Source organism: Mus pahari, chromosome 10, assembly GCF_900095145.1.
Source record: "Mus pahari chromosome 10, PAHARI_EIJ_v1.1, whole genome shotgun sequence".
NCBI classification, from domain to species: Eukaryota; Metazoa; Chordata; class Mammalia; order Rodentia; family Muridae; genus Mus; species Mus pahari.
The window spans coordinates 102213381-102239598 of NC_034599.1; the positions used below are offsets into that span (position 1 = coordinate 102213381).

The 26218-nt window shown below is 45.1% G+C and overlaps 1 protein-coding gene across 1 annotated transcript in view; it reads left to right on the forward strand.

Annotated features, from left to right (window-relative positions):
* Prkar2a (protein kinase cAMP-dependent type II regulatory subunit alpha) overlaps positions 1-15112 on the forward strand; it is a 56597-nt gene extending 41485 nt beyond the window's left edge. The window contains exons 7-11 of the mRNA XM_021206973.2: positions 5835-5936; positions 6085-6159; positions 9123-9188; positions 10418-10559; positions 11573-15112. Of these exons, the coding sequence (XP_021062632.1) occupies positions 5835-5936; positions 6085-6159; positions 9123-9188; positions 10418-10559; positions 11573-11706 (519 nt within the window). The 3' untranslated portion in view covers positions 11707-15112. The remainder of the gene's footprint in view (positions 1-5834; positions 5937-6084; positions 6160-9122; positions 9189-10417; positions 10560-11572) is intronic.
* The last annotated feature ends 11106 nt before the right edge of the window (positions 15113-26218 follow it).

The following is a 26218-nucleotide window of genomic DNA, read 5'->3' on the forward strand; positions in this document are numbered from 1 at the left end:
GGAACAGCCACAGTGGTGCAGGAGGGCTGTGGAGTGAGACACTATCACTTACACACATGCACACACAGAAGAGGGGGAACAGCCACAGTGGCGGTGCTGGCATGAAACCTTAGCTAGGTGGCACTGCCATCTCTGGTTGTACCAGTAGCCATCCACAGCCATACCCAATGGGTAGATCATCAGGAGTGCTAATGACCGCATTCAGGGAACCCACAGTCAGTGCTGAAGAACAGCATCCTGTCAGCCAGTGTTGTATGCTCCCTGAAGAGACCCTTCAACAATGAGGACCTTCTCACTGGAAGGAGACTGACTCTAAGGGAATGGCCAAAGCCAGTTCAGGAGGAAAACAATAGAAGCAGCAAAGTTAGAGACACTATAAACCCAAAAGAGCCACAAGGAGGGAAGGCGGGTGAACAGTGAGCAGCTGTTCAGTTTTCTAAATTATGTGAGAGTTTGTACAGTGACTGAAGTGGTTGTTATACATGACAGAGTATTTGAGAAATTATATTTTATAAAGGGGAAGAGGCCAGACTGAAGTAAAACCTATCAAAAGAGTCCAATTCTGTGGTACATTGATGTGAATCATATATGTATAATGTAAACCTAGAGCAGCCTCTAAAAAGGTCTCTAGCTGAATGCAGTGCATGTGTCTTTGTCTCAGCTGCTCAGGAGGCTTGAAACATGAAAACCACTTAAGCCCAGGATTTCAGGGTCAAACTAGGCAACATAGCGATACTCCATCTTTCCCCCACCACCAAAAATTGTAGAGAGATGTAGTCAAATTTTATAAACCAAATTCCTAATATGATAATTCATATGTTATCTAACTAGGCCAGTGGTGGTACAGTCATAATTCCAGCACTTAGGCAGAAGCAGGAGGATCGCTACAAACATGCGACCACTTAGTCTGCATAGTTAAGTCCAAGCCAGATAGGGCTGCAAAGCAAGTCCCTGTCTCAACAAAACAGCCTATTGTTGTTTCACAGGCTTAGCAAATAAAAGAACTTTCTGTACAAGTATGACACCCTGAGTTCAGTCCTCAGAACTCACAATAGAAGGAGAGAACTGATTTATGACACTTGTCCTCTGACCTTCACTAATAATAATAATAATAAATATAACTTTGTCTCTTTTAAAGAATAAAAATGGGCTGGAGAGATGGCTCAATGGATTAAGAGGCCTGGCTGCTCTTCAAGAGGACACATTTAAATTCCTAGCACTCTCATGGCAGGTCACAACTGTCTGTAACTCCAGTTCTAGGGAATCCTATGCCCACTTCTGGCCTCTGGATACAATGATTGCATAGACCTATATGTAGGCAGAACATCTATGCACATAAAATTAGAAAATAAAGTAAAAAGAAGAACAAAAGGTAAGCAAACATTCTAATTTAAGAAGACTATAAGACTGAATTTAAGGAATGATCCAACTAGGCATGGTGGTGCACACCTTTAATCCCAGCACTTGGGAGGCAGAGGCAGATGGATTTCTGCGTTCGAGGCCAGCCTGGTCAATAGAATGAGTTCCAGGACAGTCAGGGCTATACAGAGAAACCTTGTCTCAAGTTGTTGTCCCCCGCCCCAAACTCCCTTCCCATACCCCCATAAAAGAAATGATCCAACCATATGCTGTCTAACAAACTCACTCAAATATGATTAAGTCAAAAGTAAGGATAGAAATAGATGCATTATGTGAATGTTGATAAAAAAGGAATAATAAGCCGGGCGGTGGTGGCGCACGCCTTTAATCCCAGTACTCAGGAGGCAGAGACAGGTGGATTTCTGAGTTCGAGGCCAGCCTGGTCTACAGAGTGAGTTCCAGGACAGCCAGGGCTATACAGAGAAACCCTGTCTTGGAAAAACAAAAAACAAAACAAAAAAAAGGAATAATAACATTATTATCAGATTTCAGAACAACAAAAATTGCAGGGACAAATAAGAGTAAGCACTGCATAATAATGAAAGGTGCAGCCTGCCAATGTGCGTAGCAGTGAGTGCGCTCTGCAGTGAGTGCGGTCTGCCCAGAAGGCACAGCAGCCTTAAAACGTGTATGCAGAGCAGTGGCAGAGCTTGTAGGTGAGAAAGCTAATAGGAAATGTAGACAGACCCACATCACAGATGACACACTGTCCTGCCACACTGACAGACAACTCGGCAGAAAGCCATTGAGGATATGTAAACCAGCAGGATCTAATTGAAATGTATAGAAGACATACAGCAGAATATATTCTTTTTAAGAACATAAATGGCCACCACAGTAGACCCTATCCTGGAATGTAAAATAAATCTTAACAAATCAAAATTTGAAATTAGGGTTAGAGAGATGGCTCAGCAGTTAAAGAGCACTGACTGCTCTTTCAGAGGTTCTGAGTTCAGTTCCCAGCAACCACATGGTGGCTCACAACCATCTGTAATGGGATCTGATGCCCTCTTCTGGTGTGTCTAAAAAAATGAAATTAGTATTTATCCTTTAGCCATAATAATGGAAATAGTGAAAATCATCAAACATTTGAAAATTATATAACCCACTCTTCATATAAGTAATATAAGTGAATAATTAATAAAATACTATAAATAAAAGTATAAATAAAAATGGAAATTATTTTAAAATATAATGGACTATGAAATCACCAGCCTTCTGGCTTGACAGTAGGGTTTTAGACACGAGAGAAGTATCCTCATTGAGGCCTGGCACAGGTAGATCCCTGAGAAGAGCAGCACCGATTCTCTGTGACCATGGTGCTGGTCACCACCTGTCTGTAGTTACGGATACTCCTCTTAGATCTCAGCCTGCCCTCCTACTTGAACTCACTTCAGTCTTTTCTTGTCCCCGATGTGAGGCTGGTGACCCTTGAAGAAGATGCCCCTGGCCTTCTGCCTTTCTCCTGCTTCAGTTGCTTACTTTGCTAGCTCAGTCTGTCTTGGAGCTTCTGTCCTATGTCCAGAAGTTCAGGGAGGTTCAAAGGCAAAATGTTTGCACTGCCTGCTGAGGATAAGCAAGGACGATGTTGTCACAGAGACTTTACACTGGATTCTACATTACTGCTTAAACGAGCCATTGCCCATAGTCAGGGTAATTCTGGCAAGCATGAACAGCAGTGACAGGCCTTTCCTCATTTGAACGTGAGGGCTCTTTGTCCTCTTGTGCACTTATGCCTGTGGAAGTTTCCTCTTCTTTGCTCTGTGGGCCACTCCTCAAGATGTAGGTGGGCATCCTAGAGCTTTTTTATGCTGTTCTTGCACAGCATAAAATAAAAGTTCTGGGAAGTATGAAGTCATGAAGACTGGGTCAGACTTGGCTGGGAAAGGTCACTCGGTGGTGGAGTGCAAGGAAGCCCTGAACTCAGTCCCCAACTCTGCATAGAACAGGCGTGGGGGAGTGTTTTCTGGTTACGTGGTGGGTTCAAGAGCAGCCTGGCTTGCATGAGAACTTGTCAATAAGTAAGTAAGAAAGAAGGAAGGAAAGAAGGGAAGGGAGAAAGAAAGAAAGAAAGAGAAAGAGAGAGAGGGGGAGGAAGGGAGGGAGGAAGGAAGGGAGGGAGGGAGGGAGGAAGGAAGGAAGGGAGGGAGGGAGGAAGGAAGGAAGGAAGGGTGTTGATTGATAGGACAGGAACCCCTGGCTTACATGAGAACTTGCAAACAAACAAACAAATTATTTGATGGGACAGTAATCCTGATATATAAGTCACTGAAGAAGGTCTCCTTTTTAAAAAAAAGGGCAACCCTTTTTTTAAAAAAAAGGTATTTATGTATTTTATGTACATGAGTACAGTGTAGCTGTCTTCAGACACACAGAAGAGGACATCAGCCTCAGGGGTAGCCTTCTTTTACTCTGTAGCCTTGGCTGGCCTCAAACTCACAGAGATCTGTTTGTGGCTCCCAAGTGCTGGAATTAAAGGCAAGTACCATTGTAACCAACAACAGCATTTCAATCTTTTTTTGGGGGGTGGTTTTGGTTTTTTTGCATTGTTTTGTTTTGTTTTTCAAGACAGGGTTTCTCTGTGTAGCCCTGGCTGTCCTGGAACTCACTCTGTAGACCAGGCTGGCCTCGAACTCAGAAATCCACCTGCCTCTGCCTCTCAAGTGCTGGGATCAAAGGCCTGCGCCACCGTCGCCCAGTGAGTTTCAATCTTAATTGCCCTCATTCTACAATATTTTTGGCCTAGATTAGCCCAGAAAATATACAGAAACGGAATTTTAAAGATAATGAAAAAGAAAAAGAAAAAAAAGAAGATAATGGCATAATAGTCTAAAGTATGAAAGTAGCTTTTTAAGCATTTATTTATTTTATGTATACGAGTCTACTATACCTCATCTTCAGACTGTAGCTGTCTCCAGACAAACCAGACAGATGATTGAGAGCCATCAGGTGGTTGCTGGGAATTGAACTCAGGACTTCTGGAAGAGCAGCCAGAGTGCTCTTAACCACTGAGCCAACTCCAGCCCATGTGATAAATTCTTAACCTTAAAATTCAGAAATCACCAGGCAGTGGTGGCACATGCCTTTAATCCCAGCACTTGGGAGGCAGAGGCAGGCAGATTTCTGAGCTCAAGGCTAGCTTGGTCTACAGAATGAATTCCAGGACAGCCTGGGCTATACAGAGAAACCCTGTCTTGAAAAAAAACAAAACAAAACAAAAAAAGAATTCGGAAATCAATGGCAGATGATGTGTTCCATGAGAGCAGTAAAGACTGAGTAGCTCCTGTCAAGCAAGCAGACAGTGAAGAAAATGGAGCCCAGCTTACTGCCAGAGAGCTGTAAACCAGTGCACTGTAGTTTAGAGCAGTGGAGGGGAAGGGGCCCACAGTCGCCCATACTGGGAACGTAAGTGACTTCTCTGATTAAGTAAGTGAATCATGGCCTGAGATAGGGCCTGGAATTCTGGGGCTAATGGACGAGAGCCCATAAAAGCCATATTGTCTCCACATTTGCCTGACTGTCATCAAGGATGCTAAGCAGCTGCAGCTCAGCGCTTTCTGCACGGCGGTGGCTTCTGACCTTCCTCTGTCAGCCCTACATTAAGGACGGCACTCCTGCGCGTAACACATGCATCTCTGACGGCCAGAGTTAGAGGGAAAATATTGCTGACTTAGATCTGATTCCAAGACCATTTTGTTTCTTGTGAGATAGAGCTAAGTTGCTCAGCTGGGCCTCCTGCTGCTGAGTCTTCTGTTTGTTGAGTGTCTGAGATCACAGGCTTACACTGCCATGCCCTGGAGCCCACTGGACATGGCTGTAACGTTTGCCTTCTGTACTTCGACCTAGTCCGTTTCAGTTCAAATGCTATCTTGAACTATATACCTTTTAAATTCCTTTATATTTTCCCTCAGCATATGTCAATTGCATATATTCTTACTATTTTATGTTTTGTTTTCTTTTGTTTTTGTTAGAGATAGGGTCTCACCATCATCCAGGCTGGCCAGGAACCCACCTTGTAGCCCAGACTGATCTTGGATGTATAGACTGATCTTGGATGTATAGATTGATCTTGGATGTATAGATTTCCTGCCTCAGCCGCCTAAGTGTTGATTAAGGCCCTGGACCCTGCATATTTTGTGTCCTCTTTTCATTATAGTTACAAACTCTTGACAGGAGTCATTTGCCTTTCCTGGAGGGTATCTTGATACTGCATAATACTTTTGAGCACCCAGGTATTTAATGGGAGCTTTGTGTTCTATTTATGGCCCATAGGTGGCACTCACTGAGCCTTCCAGCATCTTTAAACTCGGTTGATATAGTGACTTCCAGCTCTCTAGCAGTTGTTCAGCTATTTAAACCATAGATGTTCTCCTACACGGGCATATAGTAGAATTTTCTTAATTTTTTTCTTGTAGGACCGGGTGACTTTTAGAAGAATCATAGTGAAAAATAATGCAAAGAAGAGGAAGATGTTTGAATCATTTATTGAGTCTGTTCCACTCTTTAAATCACTAGAGGTAAAGTTTGAATCAGAGTCTATTTATGTGATTTACACAAAGCTGTTAAAATTACTCTTAGGTTTTCAAATAATGTTCTAACCTAGTTGTAACCATAACAGTCAATTAGGTTTTATCCTTATACGATATAACTGTATCCCTTATTTAGATGTCAGAACGAATGAAGATTGTGGATGTGATCGGGGAAAAGATCTATAAGGATGGAGAGCGAATAATAGCGCAGGTGAGTCGGGGTCTCACACAGATCCTTTTTTGGGAGTCACCATCTCAAGGAACAGTGTCCTGCTTGTGGGCTGTGGTAATGTGCATCTGTAATGCCAGCATTTAGGAGGAGGCAAGCCAGGCAGTGGTGGCACATGCCATTAACCCACACACTCAGGAGGCAGAGGCTGGCCAGTCTCTGAGTTCAAGGCCAACGTGGCCTACAGAGTAAGTTCCAGGAAATCCAGTGCTACAGAGAGGAAATCCTGTCTTAAAAAACAAAACAGAAAAAAAAAAAAAAAAAGGCTAAGATATTAGGTTCACAAGTTCAAGGCCAGCCTGGGACACATTGTGTTACTCTGATTCCAACAGAAAACAAAGATTTAGCTGGGCATGATGGTACATACCTTTAATCCCAGCACTCAGGAAGGAGAAAGAGATGGGCTCATGTCATCCCTTCTACTAAGACCTCTGAAGTTCATTGATGCCCATCTCCCTGAGACATGGAGATGTCTTGCTGCCTTATTTAGTTCAAGTACCAAGTCTTCTGCCACTGAGCTGCATCCTTAACCCTTTTTGTTTGTGTTTTGAGACAATATTATCAAGTTGTCCTAAACTTGGAAGTCTTCAAAGTTACTGCTAGGCTCAGACTTCCATTCATTTGGAGGAGGGCTTCTGTTCTACTGGATATTATTTTCTTTTGACTTTAAGTAAACTTTATTAATCTGTACTAGAATCCAGAGAAACCTGGGGCTTATGCTCTGTTATCTCTGTGCTGACGCCAGGGTCCTCAGCATCCAGTGATAAATCACATCTATGAGATGTCTTTGATATATAGATCCTTTGTATCTTTTTCATATTTTTGGATAATATAAGATCACCACACAGTAAACTGGACCATTATAATTAAGACTGTAGGCTGGCCATGGTGCTATACACCTAGAATCCCAGCACTTAGGAAGTAGAGGCAAGTGGGTCGGGAGTTCAGGACCACCCTCAGCTACATAACAGTTTTTAGCTCTCCTGTGCTACATGTAATGTCTTTTAGAAATATTATACTTTTCTCTGCCTATTGTGTTTGTATTTTAATTACATGTAAGTAGTTTTCGGGACTAAACTTACATATAAGATAAACTTATCTGCCCATGGGTCTGACAAGACCACTGGGAAGTTGTCTGGTTGAGTCGAGTTAGACATTGTGTCCATCCTTGAGCATAGCTGTAATGAGGGCAGTTTCAGATCAGTGTGAATCCCAGGCCTGTGTGCTTGAGTCCCATGCATAGAACTGACCCCACCAGAGCTTTGAGAACTGGTCAAACTTATGGTGATGGAGGAGGAGAGAGCCCACTAGAGCACTGATAGAAGCCTCCTGTTCACCCCAGGTTCCAGCTCTGAATGGCTTTGCTTGCTAGGTACATTTATATAGTTGAAGACTGGGATAAATAAGACCCAAGTAATGCCCACTGTGCCCACTGTGATGATGCCTGTGGGAAAAGCGCGTGTAGAATAGGAAGTAACTAATCTATGTTGTTTGTAACGGAAACCTTGCAGCTGTGCCTCCAGAGTAACTGCAGTGCTTTTTATACAGGTTTATGCCAAACTCAATTTCCACCTTGAATATACAGAGCACAAATGCCATGAAATGTCCATATTTGCTTTAGGAAGTAAAAGTTTGCTTACATTTATATTATAAACTTACTAAGGCAATGAACTGTATAGAAAGAACCCACATTTGTTTTGCTTAAAGCATAGCATAAGCCATTCTCCACATTATCACACATTTGCACCATAGTGCATGACATACTGTCTGTGTCACATGCTAGCCAGTGAGGCTAGGTATGGTGGCCCATTCCTAGGGGCTTCTCTCTTTCATCTCAAACTGTCGGCCTGGAGTTGGTTCTGTCCTATTTGTGACATTTCAGTAGCATGTGTATAGACCGGTGTTCTTTTTTTTCATTCCTTATAATATTTGTGCCTCTTTTCTTGCTCAGACTTGCCAGTGGCTTGTCATTTCTTTTCCTTATCTCTGTGACTAATTTTCCCTGAAGGAAGGGACCATTCTGTTTACAGTTTCAGAGGGCATCAGCTCATCCCTTGGCAGGAACAAGTCAATGCATGGTAGTCAGAAAGAGCACAAAAAGCAGGCCCACTCCTAGTGACAGAGCTAGGCCCATGTTCCCAAGACTCAGTAACTTCCTAAGAAAGTGTCTCCAGATGGGGACCAAATGTTCAAATACATGAACCTTTGGGAGACATTTTACATCCAAACAGTAACATAGAAGTCTTTCAGTTTTTTGATAGAATCGAGCTGTTCAAAGCAAGTTCCAGGACAGCCAGCCATGGCTACGCAGAGAAACCTATGGGAAGAGGAAGTGCAGGGGAAGGGTACAAAATCCAAAAGAACTAAGGCCTCTTAATTTGCTTGCAGCTAAAGTCAGACCGGCTGGCTGGCCTGCCCCAGGCATCTGCTAAAGTCAGGCCGGCTGGCTGGCCTGCCCCAGGCATCTGCCTCCCCAGCACTGAGATTACAGACATATATTACCTCCCCAAACACAAGTTCTGAGGATCAAACCTCAGGTCGTCCTGGTTGACTTGCAGTGCCTGAGCTTTCTCCTTTTCTCTTCTTGAGGATTGTGTTTGTTGATCAAGGCTATTCCTACACCTCATACTCTGGGCCTTGCTTTGACACTATTTGCTGTACTCTTGTTTACTGGTACCCGGAATGGATTTCAGCACACCAACATAAGCAGTCAGAGCAGAGATGCTGTGTAGTTGGTGACCAGGGCATATTCCTGGAGATAAATATGAGTGTGTAAGATGGAAGAGAAATGTTAGTCATAATGGGGTTAATGTCCTTACTGATCAGTAACCTTTAATTTGTTAGCCATTGATCCACTTGAGCACTTGGAGATAGAGTCTGAGACCAGACAGTGCTGACAGTCTTCAGTGTTGGACGTGAGTCTAACCTAACCTCCTCTTTTTCAGGGTGAAAAGGCCGACAGCTTCTATATCATAGAGTCTGGGGAAGTGAGCATCTTGATTAGAAGCAAGGTGAGTGTGGGTGTGCTGTGTACATGTTCTCCCCACCAGTGTTTACTTTGCACAGTGTGGCCTGTACTTAAGAATACCAAGCCATCGCTCTCTGAGGTGTGGAACTGCCACTAATAAGGATTTAGTACATTTTCTCTGGACTTCATGGATATCTGTACCCACGTACGTGTGTGCATGTGCATGTGCATACACACAAATAAAGGAACAAAGGATTAGCCAGGCATAGTTGTACATACCTATAATCCCAGCACTCAAGAGGCAGGCCTAGCTTGGTATATAGAACTAGTTTCAGGCTAGCCAGAGCCAGAAAGTGAGACTATGTTACCAGTCGGGGAAGGGGCTGTTTTTGTGCTTACAACATTTGTGGTTCTTAGAGCCAGAGGCTGATTCTCTTACTTAGCAGATGGATTCATAAGAAGTAAGAAACTGGGGCTGGTGAGATGGCTCAGTGGGTAAGAGCACCCGACTGCTCTTCTGAAGGTCCTGAGTTCAAATCCCAGCAACCACATGGTGACTCACAACCATCCTTAACAAGATCTGACGCCCTCTTCTGGAGTGTCTGAAGACAGCTACAGTGTACTTACATATAANCATGGTGACTCACAACCATCCTTAACAAGATCTGACGCCCTCTTCTGGAGTGTCTGAAGACAGCTACAGTGTACTTACATATAATAAATACATAAATCTTTAAAAAAAAAAAAAAAAAAAAGAAGTAAGAAACCCAGTGTAGCAATGTAACATAGTGCAATGTTTGAAGGATGTAGTTAACTTGTTAAGAATGGAGACACAGCTCTGGTGTAAGTGCAGAAAGTTCTTTAAAAGAAATGTTGTCACCAAAGAGCCATCCAAGACTGCCTCGAACCAGCCAGTGCTCTTGTGCTTTGGCTCCTGGCTAACAGAAGAATTAGCAGGAGACCTTGCTGGGCTTCAGCTGGGCTTTGGTCACATCTCCCAGAATGTGTCATCTCCACAGAAGACACTGGATGTTAGCCTTTATCTAACATGTTATGGCCTAGGTGGAGACCCAGCTAAAGCCACCCTTCAGTTGTATCAGGTCACAAAGATTTATCTGTAAAGTTTACAGGGTACAGTTAAGAGTTTCTGCAATGTGAATTCCTCAGTAATTTTTGTTGAACTTTCGGAGAAAGGAGTTTGAGAGTGTACAACTGGACATGCCCATCTGTGATCTTAGAGCCAGCCAGGGTCATATTCTGTGTCTGTTGCAGACTAAGTCAAACAAGAATGGAGGGAACCAGGAGGTCGAGATTGCCCATTGCCATAAGGGGCAGTACTTTGGAGAACTTGCCCTGGTCACCAACAAACCCAGAGCTGCTTCCGCTTACGCAGTTGGAGATGTCAAATGCTTAGGTAAGGAAAAGCTTTGTGAGGGGCTTCCACGGCCTACCCCAACTTTAGGCAGCTAATGGCAGCTGGGGGAGGGAGACATAATCCTGATTAAACTCTGTCTTCCCCTTCCCCCCAAAAAGACATGAAATCAGAAGAGCAGGGTGGGAACTAGCTGGGAAGAGCGGGGATGGGTTTGAGTGAGAGTGGGTGGCAGGTAGTAGGGGATGGACATGATCAAAAGCATGCATGTGTGAAGATGCCATGATAAAAACCATTATTAGGGCAGAAATACGCTAATAAACATTCTAAACATGGAAAAGAAAATTCTTTGTGCATTACTAATATACAGGGGGTTTGTTTTTCCTGTAATTGCCCTGACTTATTCTGATGACTCTTGTTAAGTTCTAGGTCTGGATAGGTCTGGATAGTTTGTGTAAATGAATTCTTATAGCAAAGCTCCCCCCCCACCTCCATGGAGAGTTGTTGGGCATTGGACCTAAAACCTTGCACATTCTAAGCACATGCTGTGCCACTAAAGCTCTACCCCAGTACCATAGGAATCATTTCTGAGTAATGAATCCAGGCTGTGAGTAAGACAGGCACACAGGCCCACAGACACACAGGCACACCAACACACAGACACACAAGCACACAGACACACAGGCACACAGACACACAAGCACATAGGCACACAAACACAGATACGCAGGCACACAGACACACAGACAAACAGGCACACAGATACACAGATACACAGACACACAGGCCTGTGAAAGCAGCAGTGATGGAGGCAGGTGGCCAGGCCTGTGGAGGAACAAGACAGGCAGTGTCCGCCATTAGTCTTCAGTCCACACGCCTCCTGCTATAGTATGCAGAAGCACCCGTTTCCCCTTTCCCCATGTGCCCAGTATTCTAAAGTTCACTCCTGTTACAAGGGTGAGTAGTGTATTTAGGAAAAGGGTTACATGAAGGAAATTACTTAAACTGTTAATGTAAAAAAATCATTCTCTCCCACACCTTTTTTAACAATGTAGTTATGGATGTTCAAGCATTTGAGAGGCTTCTGGGCCCCTGCATGGACATCATGAAGAGGAACATCTCACATTACGAAGAACAGCTGGTGAAGATGTTTGGCTCCAACTTGGATCTGATGGACCCCGGGCAGTAGATGTGATGAATCTCGGAGCCTTCTCAGTGTGATACCAAAACCTTCCAGTCAGCCACAAGAACACACACAGAAAACAGACACGACAGAACCGTTCCTGCTGCTGTCTCCGCCGCTGCCATTGCTGTGGTTAAGGGCATTTAGAAATCTTGAAAGTCAGCACCGAAAGATGGATGGAGGCTCCACCCACACCCACCCTCCACTTTGCTTCTGAACGCCTACCACTTATGTCATGATTACTCCAACCCAGGTTTCACATTTGGTTCAGAATGGCATGTCTCTCCAGCAATTTAAGTGCCTGATACAAAGTCCAAAGCGTAACATCCTCCTTTCCTCTCTTGCTGCTAATGTTGCTTCTGAACGTTCTAAGGTCTGCAGAAACCTGTTGAGTAACTGTAGACGCCTCCACAGCCCTTCTCAAGGGAGAAAACGGTAGAGCCTTCCATCTCGTTTCTTTTAGAAAGTCCACAGTGTGTTCACAGTTGCTGCTTTACTCACAGTGGAAGGTGGTAGCAGTTAGACTTGAGGTCTGTGCCCCAGAGGCTCTGTACTATTTGCTGGCAGCTACACGCTATATAGCTGTGTCTAAACTCAGAAAAAGGCCCTCTTGAAGGCCCAGCAGGTCCGTATGGACAGACTGAGTACTAAGACTCAAGTTAGCAGGAAACTTGGATTCAGCACTCTTGCCAGTAGTAGCCAGGAAAGGTTATCTGGGTTAGGGTTTTGTTGTTTGTTTTTAGTAGTTTTTTTTTGTTTGGTTTGGTTTTGTTTTGTTTTACCTCTGTGCTGTTTACATAAACAAATTGCTATCCTTTTCCAAGGAGCCAGGGGTGGCTGGTTAGCTCAGCTGGTCAGAGCGTGGTGCTGATACAAGGAGCCAGGGTCTGGAGGTGTTGTCACTTTATCTGACCTGATTACTTCCCTGAGTGAGCCCTGCCTGTCCCTTTCACTGGCTGATAGCGGGAAGCCAGCAGGAGGCTGTGCTGCACAGAGAACTCCTTCCCTTCTAGTGTTACTGCATAGCGTGCCTAGAAATCATCAGTTTTTAAACTCTTAACAAAGAAGCTATTTTTTTTTAAGGAAATTATTTCTCTATTTAGAGAATTCACCTAGGATGTATTCATATACATGGAGTTTGTCCACTGACTCAGGCATTTGTCCTAAATATCCGTTTTCAATCATTGGGGTAGAGGCTGGGAGCAGCTCAGTGGCGAAGCACACGGAGCACGTGCAAGTCTCTGGGTTTGATCTCCAGCACTGTAACAGCCACAGGAAGACAGGTTATCATGTAGAAACGTGGAATTACTGTGAAGGCCTTTCTAAGGAACAGTCTTGACTTTTGCCATGGTCACCATAGCCAAGAAATGTCCAAAGTAGGTGAGTTGCCACAATTTTGGTAATTAGTCACTTTTTCTTATATTCCATGAAGTAAAAGCAGGACTCACCAGGCCGCTCTGAGTAGCCTGCGTTACAGATCTGGGAGTTGTACAGTTGTAACTACTACTATGAAGCAGGCAGCTAGCACTGGAAAACCCTCAAAGTGATCCCGAATTTTCCTAAGGTCCTTTTCTATGGTGTTGCTTTATTAAATAAATCAGGCCTTGTACTTTGACAGAATAGCACCTGATTTCTTGCAAAGGTAAGAGGTGCATTGGGCTCCAGGAGTAGCCCAGAAGTCCAACCCCAGACCTTACAAAGACTCTGAACCCCCCCTCCATGCCAGCGTTGGACAGGGCTGGCTGTGACTCATGCCAGAGTTACTCCTGTTGGCTGCTAGGGTGGGCCTTCGCCTGCCCGCACCCTTCCCGGGCGAGGCTTCAGAGTCCTCCTTGTCACCCTTCCTGCCTCACTGGCGGCTGCTCTTTTACAGAGAAGGCATCAAGTCCAAGTTCTGCTGTAGCTACCGATTGAGTCTTCACTACCGTGTGACCCTGTGTCGGGACCCTGTGTGATGGGGGCATGGGAGAGGTACATGTAGTCTGCAGAAGCTTGGGTGGTGGTGAAAGATGGCTGTCACCTCGACGCCAGGCTCTGACAGTGTTCCAGGTGTCTCTGCAGCTTAGAGAATCAGAGGTGACAGACCAGTTTTTCTCAAGGTTGCAGGGTTCCCATTGTGGCAAGCAACTCCTACAGCAGATGGCTGGCCCCCTGGGAGGAGTCCTTAGGTAGCCCCTCTCTGGAGGGCCGCCCTTCCCTCCCTCTCCCCTGACTTGGAATGACAGGGAGTGCCCTCAGAGCCTTGAGGCCCACTGCAGTGATTCCCTTCCTTCCTGCCCAGCTCAGCCCACTCACTGTCTTCTCTTGGTTGAATTCTCTGCAGGACAGGCTCTTTTGTTCTCATCCTCTGGGCTCATAGTCTTCTTAAAGAATTATATGTTCCTGGTATAGAGTCTCAGAAATCAGCATTGAGTTTTTCTTTGAGCAGTTTAGTAAGCAAAGTCAGCAGCAAAGTGGGGGGAAAAAAGAAAGAAAGAAAGGAAAAGAAAGCCCAGCACTCCAGCCGGAGGGGCTTCATACACCATGACTGCCCAGATTCTCTGCTCGTGGTGGCGGAGCTGCTATGTGCTGCTGCTAGTGTACCAGCACTCTGTGCACACAGCGTTTTATGGCGTGTCACAGTCTTCATTTTAAAAAGATGAAAACATTTTGCACAGAGAAAGAAAAGACCCATGAATGTCATCTTTTATCTTTCTCAAGTCAGTTGATATTGAAATTTTTGTTTTTGATAATGCACTTGTAAGCCAATCTCCCCATGACCTGGGTAGTTTTTGATCTTTCACTACAGTTACCTCTTGTCTCTCCTGTCTTGACTGCTGACGTTCTCCGTGATTCTGATGTCTGTGCTATGGGGAGCAGCCTTCCCGTGGGATTCCTAGTACACTCTGCAGGGCTATCTTTATAAAAAAAAAAAAAATTTACAAAAAGAATGAAAATTGTTGCTCACCTCATGGGGGATTTGCAGAAAACCATTTAGCCCACCTTGAGCAAAGATTAGATTTCTTGTTTTTTTGTTGTTGTTGTTTTGTTTTTAACTCATTGTAATAATTTTTTTTTAAAAAAAAACAAACCCAATTAAGAATTATTGTGCTACCTCAAAGGTAAAAAGATTCTAAGGTCCTGAGTTATATACATGGTGTTTGAAATGTCTCTCAATTGGAATTATTTTTTAAATCATTGGGGTAAATCTTATTTTAACCTGTTTTACATTTGTATTTTAATCTCAAAAGAATATATGATTGGAAAGCAAACAATTCTTGATCTGTGGTCTTGAGCATTTAATTAAAAGTCACCGGAGATTAATCATAGTTTTCTGTGAACAAGGTTGGGTTGGTTTTTTGTTTGTTTTTTAAAGGAAACTCTAGGGCCCGGCTTCACTCTTGACTAATAAAGGCTGACAAATCATGTCTGACTTTCCTGGTGTGTCTCCTGTTGTATATTTTTGTCTTCTCTTGTAAGGGTCCCAGGCCATCTTAGCACTTACCTGGCAAATACATTATTGGGATTGATAGAACCCTTGAAAATTAGGGAGAAGTCCTGGACATTCGTAGTAATTAGGTTCCACAGAGAAGCAATCGATGTGGGTGGGGTGGGTAAGGAGAGAAGGTCTCTGAGGTGTGTGACAAGGGATTGCTCCACATGATTATTGAGGCAGGGTGAGTTAGCAAGCCGGAGACCCCAAGGAACATGGGGTTTCATTCTGCTCTGAAGTTCAGAGGCCTGAGAACCAGGACAGCCAGTGCTGTGGCTCTTGCCCGAAAGTCAGCGGGCTCAAGAGCTGGGAAAAGCAAATTCCTCAACATGAGGCTGACAGCAGGAGACAGGGCATGGGCCAAGCCGAAGGTCAAAAGGAAAATTCTTTCCCACTTGAAGGAAGCAAAGCCAGGGCCTTGCGAATGTTAGAAAAACACTCAACCGTTGAGCTGTGTCCCCAGCCCGAGTCGTTTCAGGCTTTCAAACTGAGCTGCTCAGATAAGGCCTAACCACATTAGGCAGGTCAAAGTGATTTATTCAGTTTACCAGGTAAAATGCTAATTTCATCCAAATCATATACTTGGGAGAACACCCATAGTAATGGTTGACCAGATATATTCCATAACCCAATCAAGTGGACTAACAAAATGAACTGTAACAACATGGCATATTGCTGTAGATAAGATCAAGGGGACCTAGCATACCCCTTCCCAGAAGAGGGCAGTGATAGAAACCATCTCCTGTCTGCCGGGATGTCACTTCTTTGTGTTACTATAGCTGGACAAGTAAGCATGGCAGCCCCCTGTCTTTTGTCTTTCCTAGAGAGCAAAGGAAGCTCACTGGATGGGACCTTCACTAGATAGAGATGCCTGTCTATAGAAATGTGCCAAGTGATAGGGACATGAATTACCTACCTAGATCCCAAGAATCTGATCGCTGATCCTCTAAATGCCAAATTGGCCGTGTCTCAAGGTTTTAAAAATTGAATGTTTTCTTTTCTGTGGTTAGGGTGGTGGTGGCTCTGTCTCAGTGTCATGCCCGGGTCTTAGTCCTGAAGAGGGCATGTGGCATGAAAATGGCCTTTTGTGTATGCTGAACCAAGAGGCTAAACATTTATTGTCAAATTTGACTTAGTAATCTTAATGACAATAAAAATCTTACAACAATAAAATTAGTGCCTTCAATCTCAGCACTTGGGAGACAGAGGCAGGCAGATTTCTGAGTTTGAGGCCAGTCTGTTCTACAGAGTGAGTTCCAAGACAGCTAGGGCTATACAGAGAAACCCTGTCTCGAAAAACCTAAATAAATAAATGCTCATTATGGCACAGAAGGAAATTGGGTCTATTTTACAAGGCATCGTGAAAAGTTTAAGTTTGGTCCTTTGGAGTTGGTGGGGATTTTGTTGTTTCCTTGATTTTTGAGAAGGGGCCTTAGACTGTAGCCCGTGCTGGGCCTAAACTTGTAACAATCTTGCCTTAGCCTCCTGGGATCTAGGCATGAGCTGCTGGTTCCCTGTGTCCAGAGGTAAATGCAAAGTTTTGCTGTGTCTGTTGTCTCTAAAGACAGGTTTGCCTCCTTACAGATTATGGCAGCTGGCACACAGTTTCCTTACTGGTTTTGAAAGTGTGGATAAGAGTGTTAGGAACATAAATGAGTATTTAATCCTGAATTTGGATGAAAATTGCCAAGTTCTGAATTGAAATGTCATATATTAGATGTGATGTAGTTCATTGCTTTATTGGACAAATCCAGATGGCCAATTGTGAGTGTCCTTGACACTTTAAGCCAAGAGTTTCAACAGTAATAGTACTGTGGTCTACCAGGGGGTCCTAGATCATTTTACTAGTGCTGATGGAGTTCATTGCTTATATTTTTGAACTCCTGTAGACAGCAGCCATGGCTTCCACTTTAAGGTGTCTACTGTCTTAGGCTATGAAGCGCTCTCTCGCTCTCCCCCCCCTTTTAAGGTTTTGAGGGTTTTTTTTTTTGAGACAGGGTTTTGTGTGTGTGTGTGTGTGTGTGTGTGTGTGTGTGTGTAGCCCTGGTTGTCCTAAAACTTACTCTGTAGAGCAGGCTGGCCTCGAACTCAAAGATTTGCTTGCCTTTGTGCTGGGATTAAAGTCATGGCACCATCGCAGGCCTTTTGCCTCTTAAGCGGTTTAAACACTTAAGCAAGCACACAGCACCTCCTCCTTCCCCCTCCTTTCATGTGATGCCTCCCAGGAGAAGCAAAAGAGAAGGCTGGATTGGTGAGAGACACGGACTTCTCAGGAATTCTCGTCCTCATCTCATGTCACTTGAAACTTGACAAAGGTTGGCCAGAGATGCACTTTTGGCCTAAGTTGCTTTCCGTTCAGACAGGTGGCCAAGAATCTAGTTTTCTTGTGGGTATCCATTTTGTGTGACCTTGAGCTGCAGCTCTGCAGTTTTCCACTGCGGTCAGCAGGGGGCAGGCTACCCCTGACTCCCTTGGGCTCTGGGCCTTCTATCCTAGAACTGCAGCCAATCCCAAGTGAGAAACTAGATCTCCTCCAAGTACCAAGTCTCCATCAGCCCCCAAATCTCAGCCCAGATCCCAAATGAGAGACAGTTTCCCAGGCAACCACAGCCTTGGGAGTGGGGAAACGTGTCCCTCAGACCTTGGCGTTTAGGTCACCATCCCAAGCTCCTGGCGGAGGCTGCCCAGAGGACAGAAGGAAATTCTGATCTGGGCATCAGATTGTCCCTCTGGGAAACCACATTCTTACCAGAGGGCATCCATCCGTTCTGCCCTAGCTTTGCCTTATCAGCTGGTGACTTTAGTGAAGGTTGGTTAGGGTCCAGGGGCTGGTATGTCTGTTCCCCTGTGCTCTGTTCAAGACTGGAATATTCTGGATCATAGCAAAACCAGCCCCCACTGCCTGATACAGAGTGGACCTTCTAATAGCTAACCAAACAAGATAGTTTTGCTAAACCTAACATAGAAGGCCAGGCTCAGGACCAGCAAGAGAACTCAATCGGTAAAGACTGTCAAACCTAACGAGCTGAATTCAGTTCTCTGCAAGAATCTATTCCTGAAAATTGTCCTCCAACCTTCACTCCCCATCCCTCTGTGTGTGTTTGTGTGTGTGCGCGCGCATTGTCATTATCTCATATATCTCTTCCATCCATCCCATCCCTATACAAAATTTAAAACCTTAAAAATGTATTTAAAAAACAACAACAATAACACAAAGTCCTGGCACACAGTGTGAAGGCAGGGATGCATTTAGAGTGTGGGTGGGATTGGGGCTCACAGACTGGGCAGCCATCCAGCACAATGGGAATCTTTCAGCTGGCCCCTCAGGGCTGTGTGCTGCCTGAAAGCACTGGGGACATTGGGGACACAGTGTGCATGTCCGGGACGTGCTGGGAACCGCCTCCACCCTGGCCCTGTGGAACACTTTTCTTGGTAATTTTCCTGTTTTGTTCTGGGAGAATATCCTAGCAGTGATTGGCAGCAGCCAGCTCCCTTCCTGAATGACCCACTATCTGTAGCTGTGGAGAGGGATGGACTCACAGGAGACATGAAACCACTTCCAGTCCCAGTGAGGACACCGTGTCTCTACCCTTGAGTTGCGTATCTGATACCAGGTACCAGAGACCCAGGGCAGACTAAACCATGGGGACTGGGAGGAAAGGCACAGGTTTAGAAGCATAAAGAGAAGGGGATTCTTGATGCTCCATTTGACATTACATTCAGATATTACATGTTCTCTCATGTTAAAAAAAAAAAAAGAGAAGGGGATTCTGATAAATGACGGGTCCCAAGTCAACACTGTCTGCTTCCAGACTCAGATACTAGCAAAGAGGGGTGCTTCCCAAGTCCCCTGATACAGCCAGAGAAGGGCAGAGCAGCAGCCTCACACCAGCCCAGAACCCAGATTTGATCTCACCAGACTCTAAAGATCTACTTCAGTATCTGCTCTCTGTCCTTCTCCAGAGTCCTGAAGGCCATGAGTAATGTCTTGCCCCCCTATCATGATGCCACTAATGACCTTATCATGTTTGCAGGGAGAGATATCAAGTCATGAGTTGCCAGTGTCAGAATCCTCTGTATTCGTCAACCATCCTATAGCTCCTGCCCCAAGACTGCCTCCTTCTTGACACCATCCTGGAGACTTGTTTGTGAGTGCCACACCATTACCCCCAACCCCCCCCCCAATCTTCCCACACCCTATCCATGCCTCCCCAAAGACTTCTAGTGACAAGCAGTGCGTGTGCCAGCTCAGCACAGTTCACCATGGTTGGTTCCCAGCCACTACTTCAAAGGCTTTCTTCCTCCTCCTCCTCCTCCTCCTCCTCCTCCTCCTCTTCTTCTTCTTCTTCTTCTTCTTCTTCTTCTTCTTCTTCTTCTTCTTCTTCTTCTCTTCTTCAGGGCTATCTTCTTAAGCGATTCTCATCTCTCCTGGTTTCCTTCCTCATCTTGATCATTCTCTCTTGAGAAGCTGTAATAGACAGAAGCTGCAGGAGTCTGGAATCTCCCTTCTCCTTCCCCAAGAACAGGGATGGCTTGGAGTTTTATCGCCATGCTAATGTCTTTGCGCCAGAGTGGACCCCTGCCTACTTGACATCTCCACCAGGCTGCAGGGCTGTCTTAGACATAGGTGCTCCTCAGTTGCATTATGTGTTCTGTCCCCTTCCCTCTGTCATCAGCACCCGCAGTCCACAGTGGTCCCATCAACCCCGCTGCTCTCTCACTCTTGGCCTTCATTCTGGCTCCTAGTCCCAGTTTTAATTATTCTTCAGGTCAATAGGCAGGGTGAGTGGTGCAGGCTATCTATGTGTATATAACTAACTATTGTTTGTATCTATAGATCTTTTTGAATGGGATATCATGTCACCCCAGGGGTGGCCTTGAAATCACAATTGTCCAGCCATGGCCTTCTGAGCCTGCTGCTCCCTTCTAACTCTTCCTCCTTCTGTTCTTCTTTCCTTCTTCCTCTTCCTTCCCCCTCTCCTGTTGAGATGGAGTCTTGGCTATGCAACTCTGCCTGGTTTGGAACTCGCTCTGTAGACCAGGCTGGCTTTCCTCAAACTCACAGAGCTCCACCTCCACCTGCCTCTGTCTCCTGAGTCCTGGAGTTAAAGGTTTCTGGTGACACACACACACTCTCTCTCTCTCTCTCTCTCTCTCTCTCTCTCTCTCTCTCTCTCTCTCTCTCTCTGGACAAGGTCTCACTATAGCGATCAGGCTGGCCAGTCTCAGGAAAACTCTGAGATGACACCATACTTGACATTTTTCTTTTGAAGTGGGGGAGCCTTGCTGTTTCCTTAATTCAACCTGAATTCCTCTCAAAACCAAAACAGGCTGCCGAGAGCTGTTGGTGACACACCTGCTAAGAAAACATGAGAGAGACCTGACGTCAATCTCTAGCATTCACATTTATTTTTAATTTTTTTTATGCATTGTTGTGGGGCTGTCAGATGCCCTGGAACTACGGTTACAGACCGTTGTGAGCTGCATGTGGGTGCTGGGAACTGAACCCAGATCCTCTGGAAGAGCAGTCAGTGTTCTTATCCACTGAGCCATCTCTCCAGCCCCCACATTTTTTTTTTTTAAAGCAAGGCGTGATGGTACACATCTTTAGTATTGGAACTACTCAGAAGGTAGAGGCAGGCAGGTCTCCATGAGTTTGGAGGTCAACCTGGTCTACATAGTGAGTTCTAGGACTGCCACACTTACTGAGACCCTGACTCAAAAACAAAGAAAAATAACAATGAAAAATAATAAAAGCCACAGGGCAGGGCGCTTAACCTTTTCCTCAGCAGGAAAAGGTGCTTGTCTGGCAGGCCTGATGCCCTCAGTTCAATTCCCTGAAACCCACAGAAAGGGAAAAGGTTAGGACCAACTTCTCAGTTAGTCTCCAGATGTGCACCGTCTCCAGATGTGCTCCGTGGCACAGACATACTGCCACACACAAAACAAACACACAGCAATAACTTTTCCTTCTCTTATTCTTCTCTCATATATTACGTTCCGACCACAGTTTCCCTCCCTGTGCCTTCCCAGTTTCTCCCCCCAACACATGCGCAATAATGATTTTTTTAAAGGCAGGTCATGACTGTAATCCCAGCCCTGGAAAGATAGAGACAGGATCCCTGGGACTTACTGGACAGAAAAATTGGCACGTTCCAGGTTCAATGAGAAACCTTGCTTCAAACTAAATGTGGTAGAGAAACATTGAGGAAGACACCAGATGTCAACCTCTAACATCCGCATGTGTACACACACACACACACACACACACACACACACACGCACGCACACACACACACATGCATGCACACACATGCACACACACGCACAGGCACGCATACACACAGTCAAGAAAAGGTGATAATAACTTCCTCTGGGCTTGCTGTCTTTTGAGACAACCATCGTTAGAACCTTGACACTGTTTTGATGAAACCCAGAATAGAGGGAGAAGTCAGTGGGTGTTCAGGCCCCAAGCAAAGCCTCTGTCTGATGCCAGCCATGGGATCTCTTGCCTCTGATGTCTGATGCCAGCCATGGGATCTCTTGCCTCTGATGTCTGATGCCAGCCATGGGATCTCTTGCCTCTGATGTCTGATGCCAGCCATGGGATCTCTTGCCTCTGATGTCTGATGCCAGCCATGGGATCTCTTGCCTCTGATGTCTGATGCCAGCCATGGGATCTCTTGCCTCTAAAACAATAGAAATGAGACCAAGCCAGATGTGAAGAACATGACAGACAAAAGTCACACTGGGACTTCAACCCAAAGAGGCAAGCAGAGCGAAGGGTGACACTGTTTGTGAAGGAGACCGGAGTGATGGCTGGGCCGATTGGGCGGGGGGCCTTGGGGGAGGGCTTTTGTTGAATTGTTGGCAGAGGGGCTGCTAATCTTGTCACTTTCCATTTGCTATGGGTCGTTTCAAAAGATATTTTTCTTCTAGTGTGCAAATGCGCTAGTGGTTCCTTTTTTTTTTTTTTCTTCAGATTTATAGTGTTTCAAGTGCTATGTGTCTGTGTGCATGTATGTGCGTGCTGGAGTTAAGGTGGATGTGAGCCACCTGACCCTGGTGCTGAGAAGCCAAACTCAGGTCCACTGAAAGAGCAGCCAGGTCTCTCTCCAGCACCCACTCTGTCATCTTGCCTAAACATTGGTGTCTAGCCGGGCGTGGTGGTGCTCGCCTTTAATCCCAGCACCTGGGAGGCAGAGGCAGGCGGATTTCTGAGTTCAAGGCCAGCCTGGTCTACAGAGTGAGTTCCAGGAAAGCCAGGGCTACACAGAGAAACCCTGTCTCGAAAAAAAAAAAAAAAAATCTGTGTCTTCGGGTTTACTCTGGGCCTTTTTGTGGGATTTCCCGTGTCTGAACTGCTGAAAGAAAGTGCATAGGCAGAGCACCAGAAACACACCAGTCCAGCAGGTGGTGAGGCAAGTTAACCTTGCTTCATATACAGTCTTAGGCAAAATACATTTTCTTCAAGACAAGGTCTCACGAAGCACAGGCTGGTCTCGAACTTGCGGTGGTACTAAGGATCTCCTTGAACTCCAGGGCCTCACAGGCTTGCCCCCTCCTCTGTAGTGCTTGGATTACAGCACTAGCCACGAGCCCGTTTCTTGTTCATGTTCACTGTCAAACTTCCCCTTTTTTCTGCCTTATTGGTTTATTTTTACGTTTATGAGTGTTTTACTCGCATGTATGTCTGTGTACTACGCGCATGCCTGGTACTTGTGAAAGTCAGCAAAAGGTATTAGGGTCTCCAGAATGGGAGCCATGGATGGCTGTCCGCCACCATGTAGGTGCTGGGAATCAAACCTTAGTTCTTTCCCAGCATTTGAGAGGCAGAGGCCAGTGGGTCTCTGAGTTCAAGACAAGCTTGGTCTTCACTGTAAGTTGCAGGTCAGCCAGGGCTTTATAGTGAGACTCTGTCTTGATAGAACAAAAGAACCAAGTTATTTTTTATTATGCTTTTATGGGTGCAGGTGCATACAGATGCCCCTGGATGCCAGAACTGTTGGATCCCTGGGACCTGGAGTCATATGTGGTTGTGAGCCATCTAACGTTGGTGCTGGGAACCGAACTGAGGTTCTCTGGAAAAGCAGTTAGTGCTCCTAACCACTGAGATATCTCTCCAGCCCACCCAACGTTTTTTGTTTTGTTTTAAAGATTTATTTATTTATTTATTTTATGTATGTGAATACACTGTCACTCTCTTCAGACACACCAGAAGAGAGCATCAGATCCCATTACGGATGGTTGTGAGCCATCATGTGGTTGCTGGGAATTGAACTCAGGACCTCTGGAAGAAGTGCTCAGTGCTCTTAAGCCCTGAGCCATCTCTCCAGCCCACATTTTTAAACTTTTATTTTTAACTCTGTGGGGGTGGGGGTGGGGGAAGGTATGCGCATGAAAATGCAGGTTCCTGGGCTGGAGAGATGGCTCAGTGGTTAAGAGCACTGACTGCTCTTCCAAAGGTCCTGAGTTCAAATCCCAGCAACCACATGGTGGCTCACAACCATCTGTAATGAAATCTGATGTCCTCTTCTGGTGTGTCTGAAGACAGCTACAGGGTACTTAAGATATAATAAATAAATCTTTAAAAGAAAGAAAGAAAGAAAGAAAGAAAGAAAGAAAGAAAGAAAGAAAGAAAGAAAGAAAGGAAAGAAAGAGAGAAAGAAAATGCAGGTTCCCTCGGAAGTCGGGGCACTGGATCCCCCGGTCAGAGTGAGCTACCTGAAGTGGGTGCTAGGAACCAGATTCAGGTCCTGCTTGAGAGCGGCGTGCTTTTAATCTCTGAGCCATCTCTCTAGTCCCCAAACAATTTTTAAGTGATCCATGTGTCTGTGTGGCAGAGCTGAGTAGCATCTGACCCATGGATGAAGGCAGCAAGTGGTATGAAGACAGCAATGCTACATCTTACTGTCCACGTTCAGCATCCTTTATACATCTGCAGGACCAAGCCAAGAGTCACTATTGGCAGGAGCAGCCCTCAGCTTTCCTCAGAGTGACCCTGGTAACTGTCAAATGGTCTAGCCTTTGCCTTCCAGCGGCCTTTGTGATGCCAAGGGACCTGTGTCCACTCAAGCATATGGAAGGGCGGCTCTGGACCTGGTTGATTTGTGTTTTTTGTCTTGTTGGTTGGTTGAGGATTCCTTTTTTCTTAAAACAAAAACCCCAAACCTACTACATCTATTTATTTGGGAATGAGGAAACATCATGTGCCACTGCACTTTAAGATTTACTTTTTAATCCCAGGCTGGCCCCGAACTCAGAAATCCACCTGCCTCTGCCTCCCGAGTGCTGTAAGATTTACTTTTATTGTAGGCCTATGGCTGCTTGGTTGGAAAGTATGCCTGTGTACCACGTGGGTGCAGTGCCTGAGGAGGCCAGGAGAGGGCGGCACATCCATTGGAACTGACATTACAGAGAGTTCCGAGCCACCAAGTTGGTGCTAGGACTTAACTCTGGTCAGCTGGAAGAGAAATCACTGCTTTTAACCACTGAGTCATCTCTCCAGCCCCAAAGGCCATTCTTTTGCTACGTGAGGCTTCAAGTATCTTGTTAGCCTCGAACTCTGTATGTAACTGATACTGACTTCAAACTCCTCATTCTCCTGTCTATACATCTGCTGAGATTTGTGGCCACACCCAACTCAGATTGCAGTTTTGTAAGGAAAACAAAGGGCTCATTTGGCAAAGGGCTTGCCTAGCTTGCACAGAACCCTGGGTTTGCTCTCTAGCACCCCATAAACTATGATGCTAAGAAATGTTTTTAGTACTAGCACCCTATAGATAAAGATAGGAGGTTAAGTTCTTTCTTAGCTGTAAAAGGAGAGGCTCACAGACATAAAGGAAACCATGTCTCAAACAAAAATTAAAGGCCAGGGTCAGAGAGATGGAACGGATGTTGGGCATGTTTTCCACCAAGTCTGAACATCGGAGTGAAGTTCCCAGGCCCTGATTGGTGGAAAAGAGAACCAATTCTGGTGAGCTGTTCGCTGGCCTCCACACGTGTGCCATGCCAACATATGTACACATGTGTGCGTACACACATATAAAATAAGCCTAATCTAAAACAAATTTTAAAAATTAAATACCGAGGTTGGAAAAATGGCTTGGCTCTGTTTAAGAGTGCTGGCTCATCTTTCAGGGGACCTGGGTTCAATTCCCAGTACCTGGAAGATGGCTCACAACCATCCGTGACTCCCATTCAAGGGGATCCCACATAGTCTTAAAGTCTGAAGACACCAGGCACATATGAGATTCACAGATATATACACATGTGAACAAAACACTCATGCACATAAACTTAATAAATCAATACGGTTTGAAGAACCATATTGCGATAACTAGCTACAACATAGTTACTACAACAGTGCGGAGGTTTCAAGTAGTCTTTGGCAATGTTCTTCTTAATGGCAACCATTTCAGAAATGTTTTCTTACATTATAAAAGAATAAATACTCTGAACATGTCATTCATTCCTAGGAGATTCTGTTAATTTCCCTCTTCCTCTTTCTCCTCCTCCCTCTCTTCCTCCTCTTCTTATTTCTTTCTCCCCCTCTTTCTCTTCCTCCACCTCCCTCTCTTCTTCTTTCTCCTGCTCTTCTTCTCCATTTTGTTTCTCCTGAGATAGTCTCACGTAGCCCAGGCTAGTCTCAAATTTCCTATGTACCCAAGGATGACATTGAACTCCTGATCCTCCTTCACCAGCACCTTCAGGGTTTTCGTTTCTGTAAATGTGAACCTCAAGATGAGGCCCAAAGATGTATATTTGATTTTTCTGTTTTGGTTTATTGATATAAATTTTCACTAAGTAGTACAGGTTGGCCTGAAGAGGATTTTAATCCTCTTCACACAGGGCTGTGTAGATTATATACTTATTTATTTTTGAGACAGTCTCTCACTATGTAGCCTGAGCTGGCCCAGAACTCACTATATAGCTCTGGATGGCCTTAAATTCACAGAGGTCTGCCTGCCTCTGCTTCCCAAGTGCTGAGATTTTTTTAAAAAATTATGAGTGTGTGTGTGTGTGTGTGTGTGTGTGTGTGTGCGT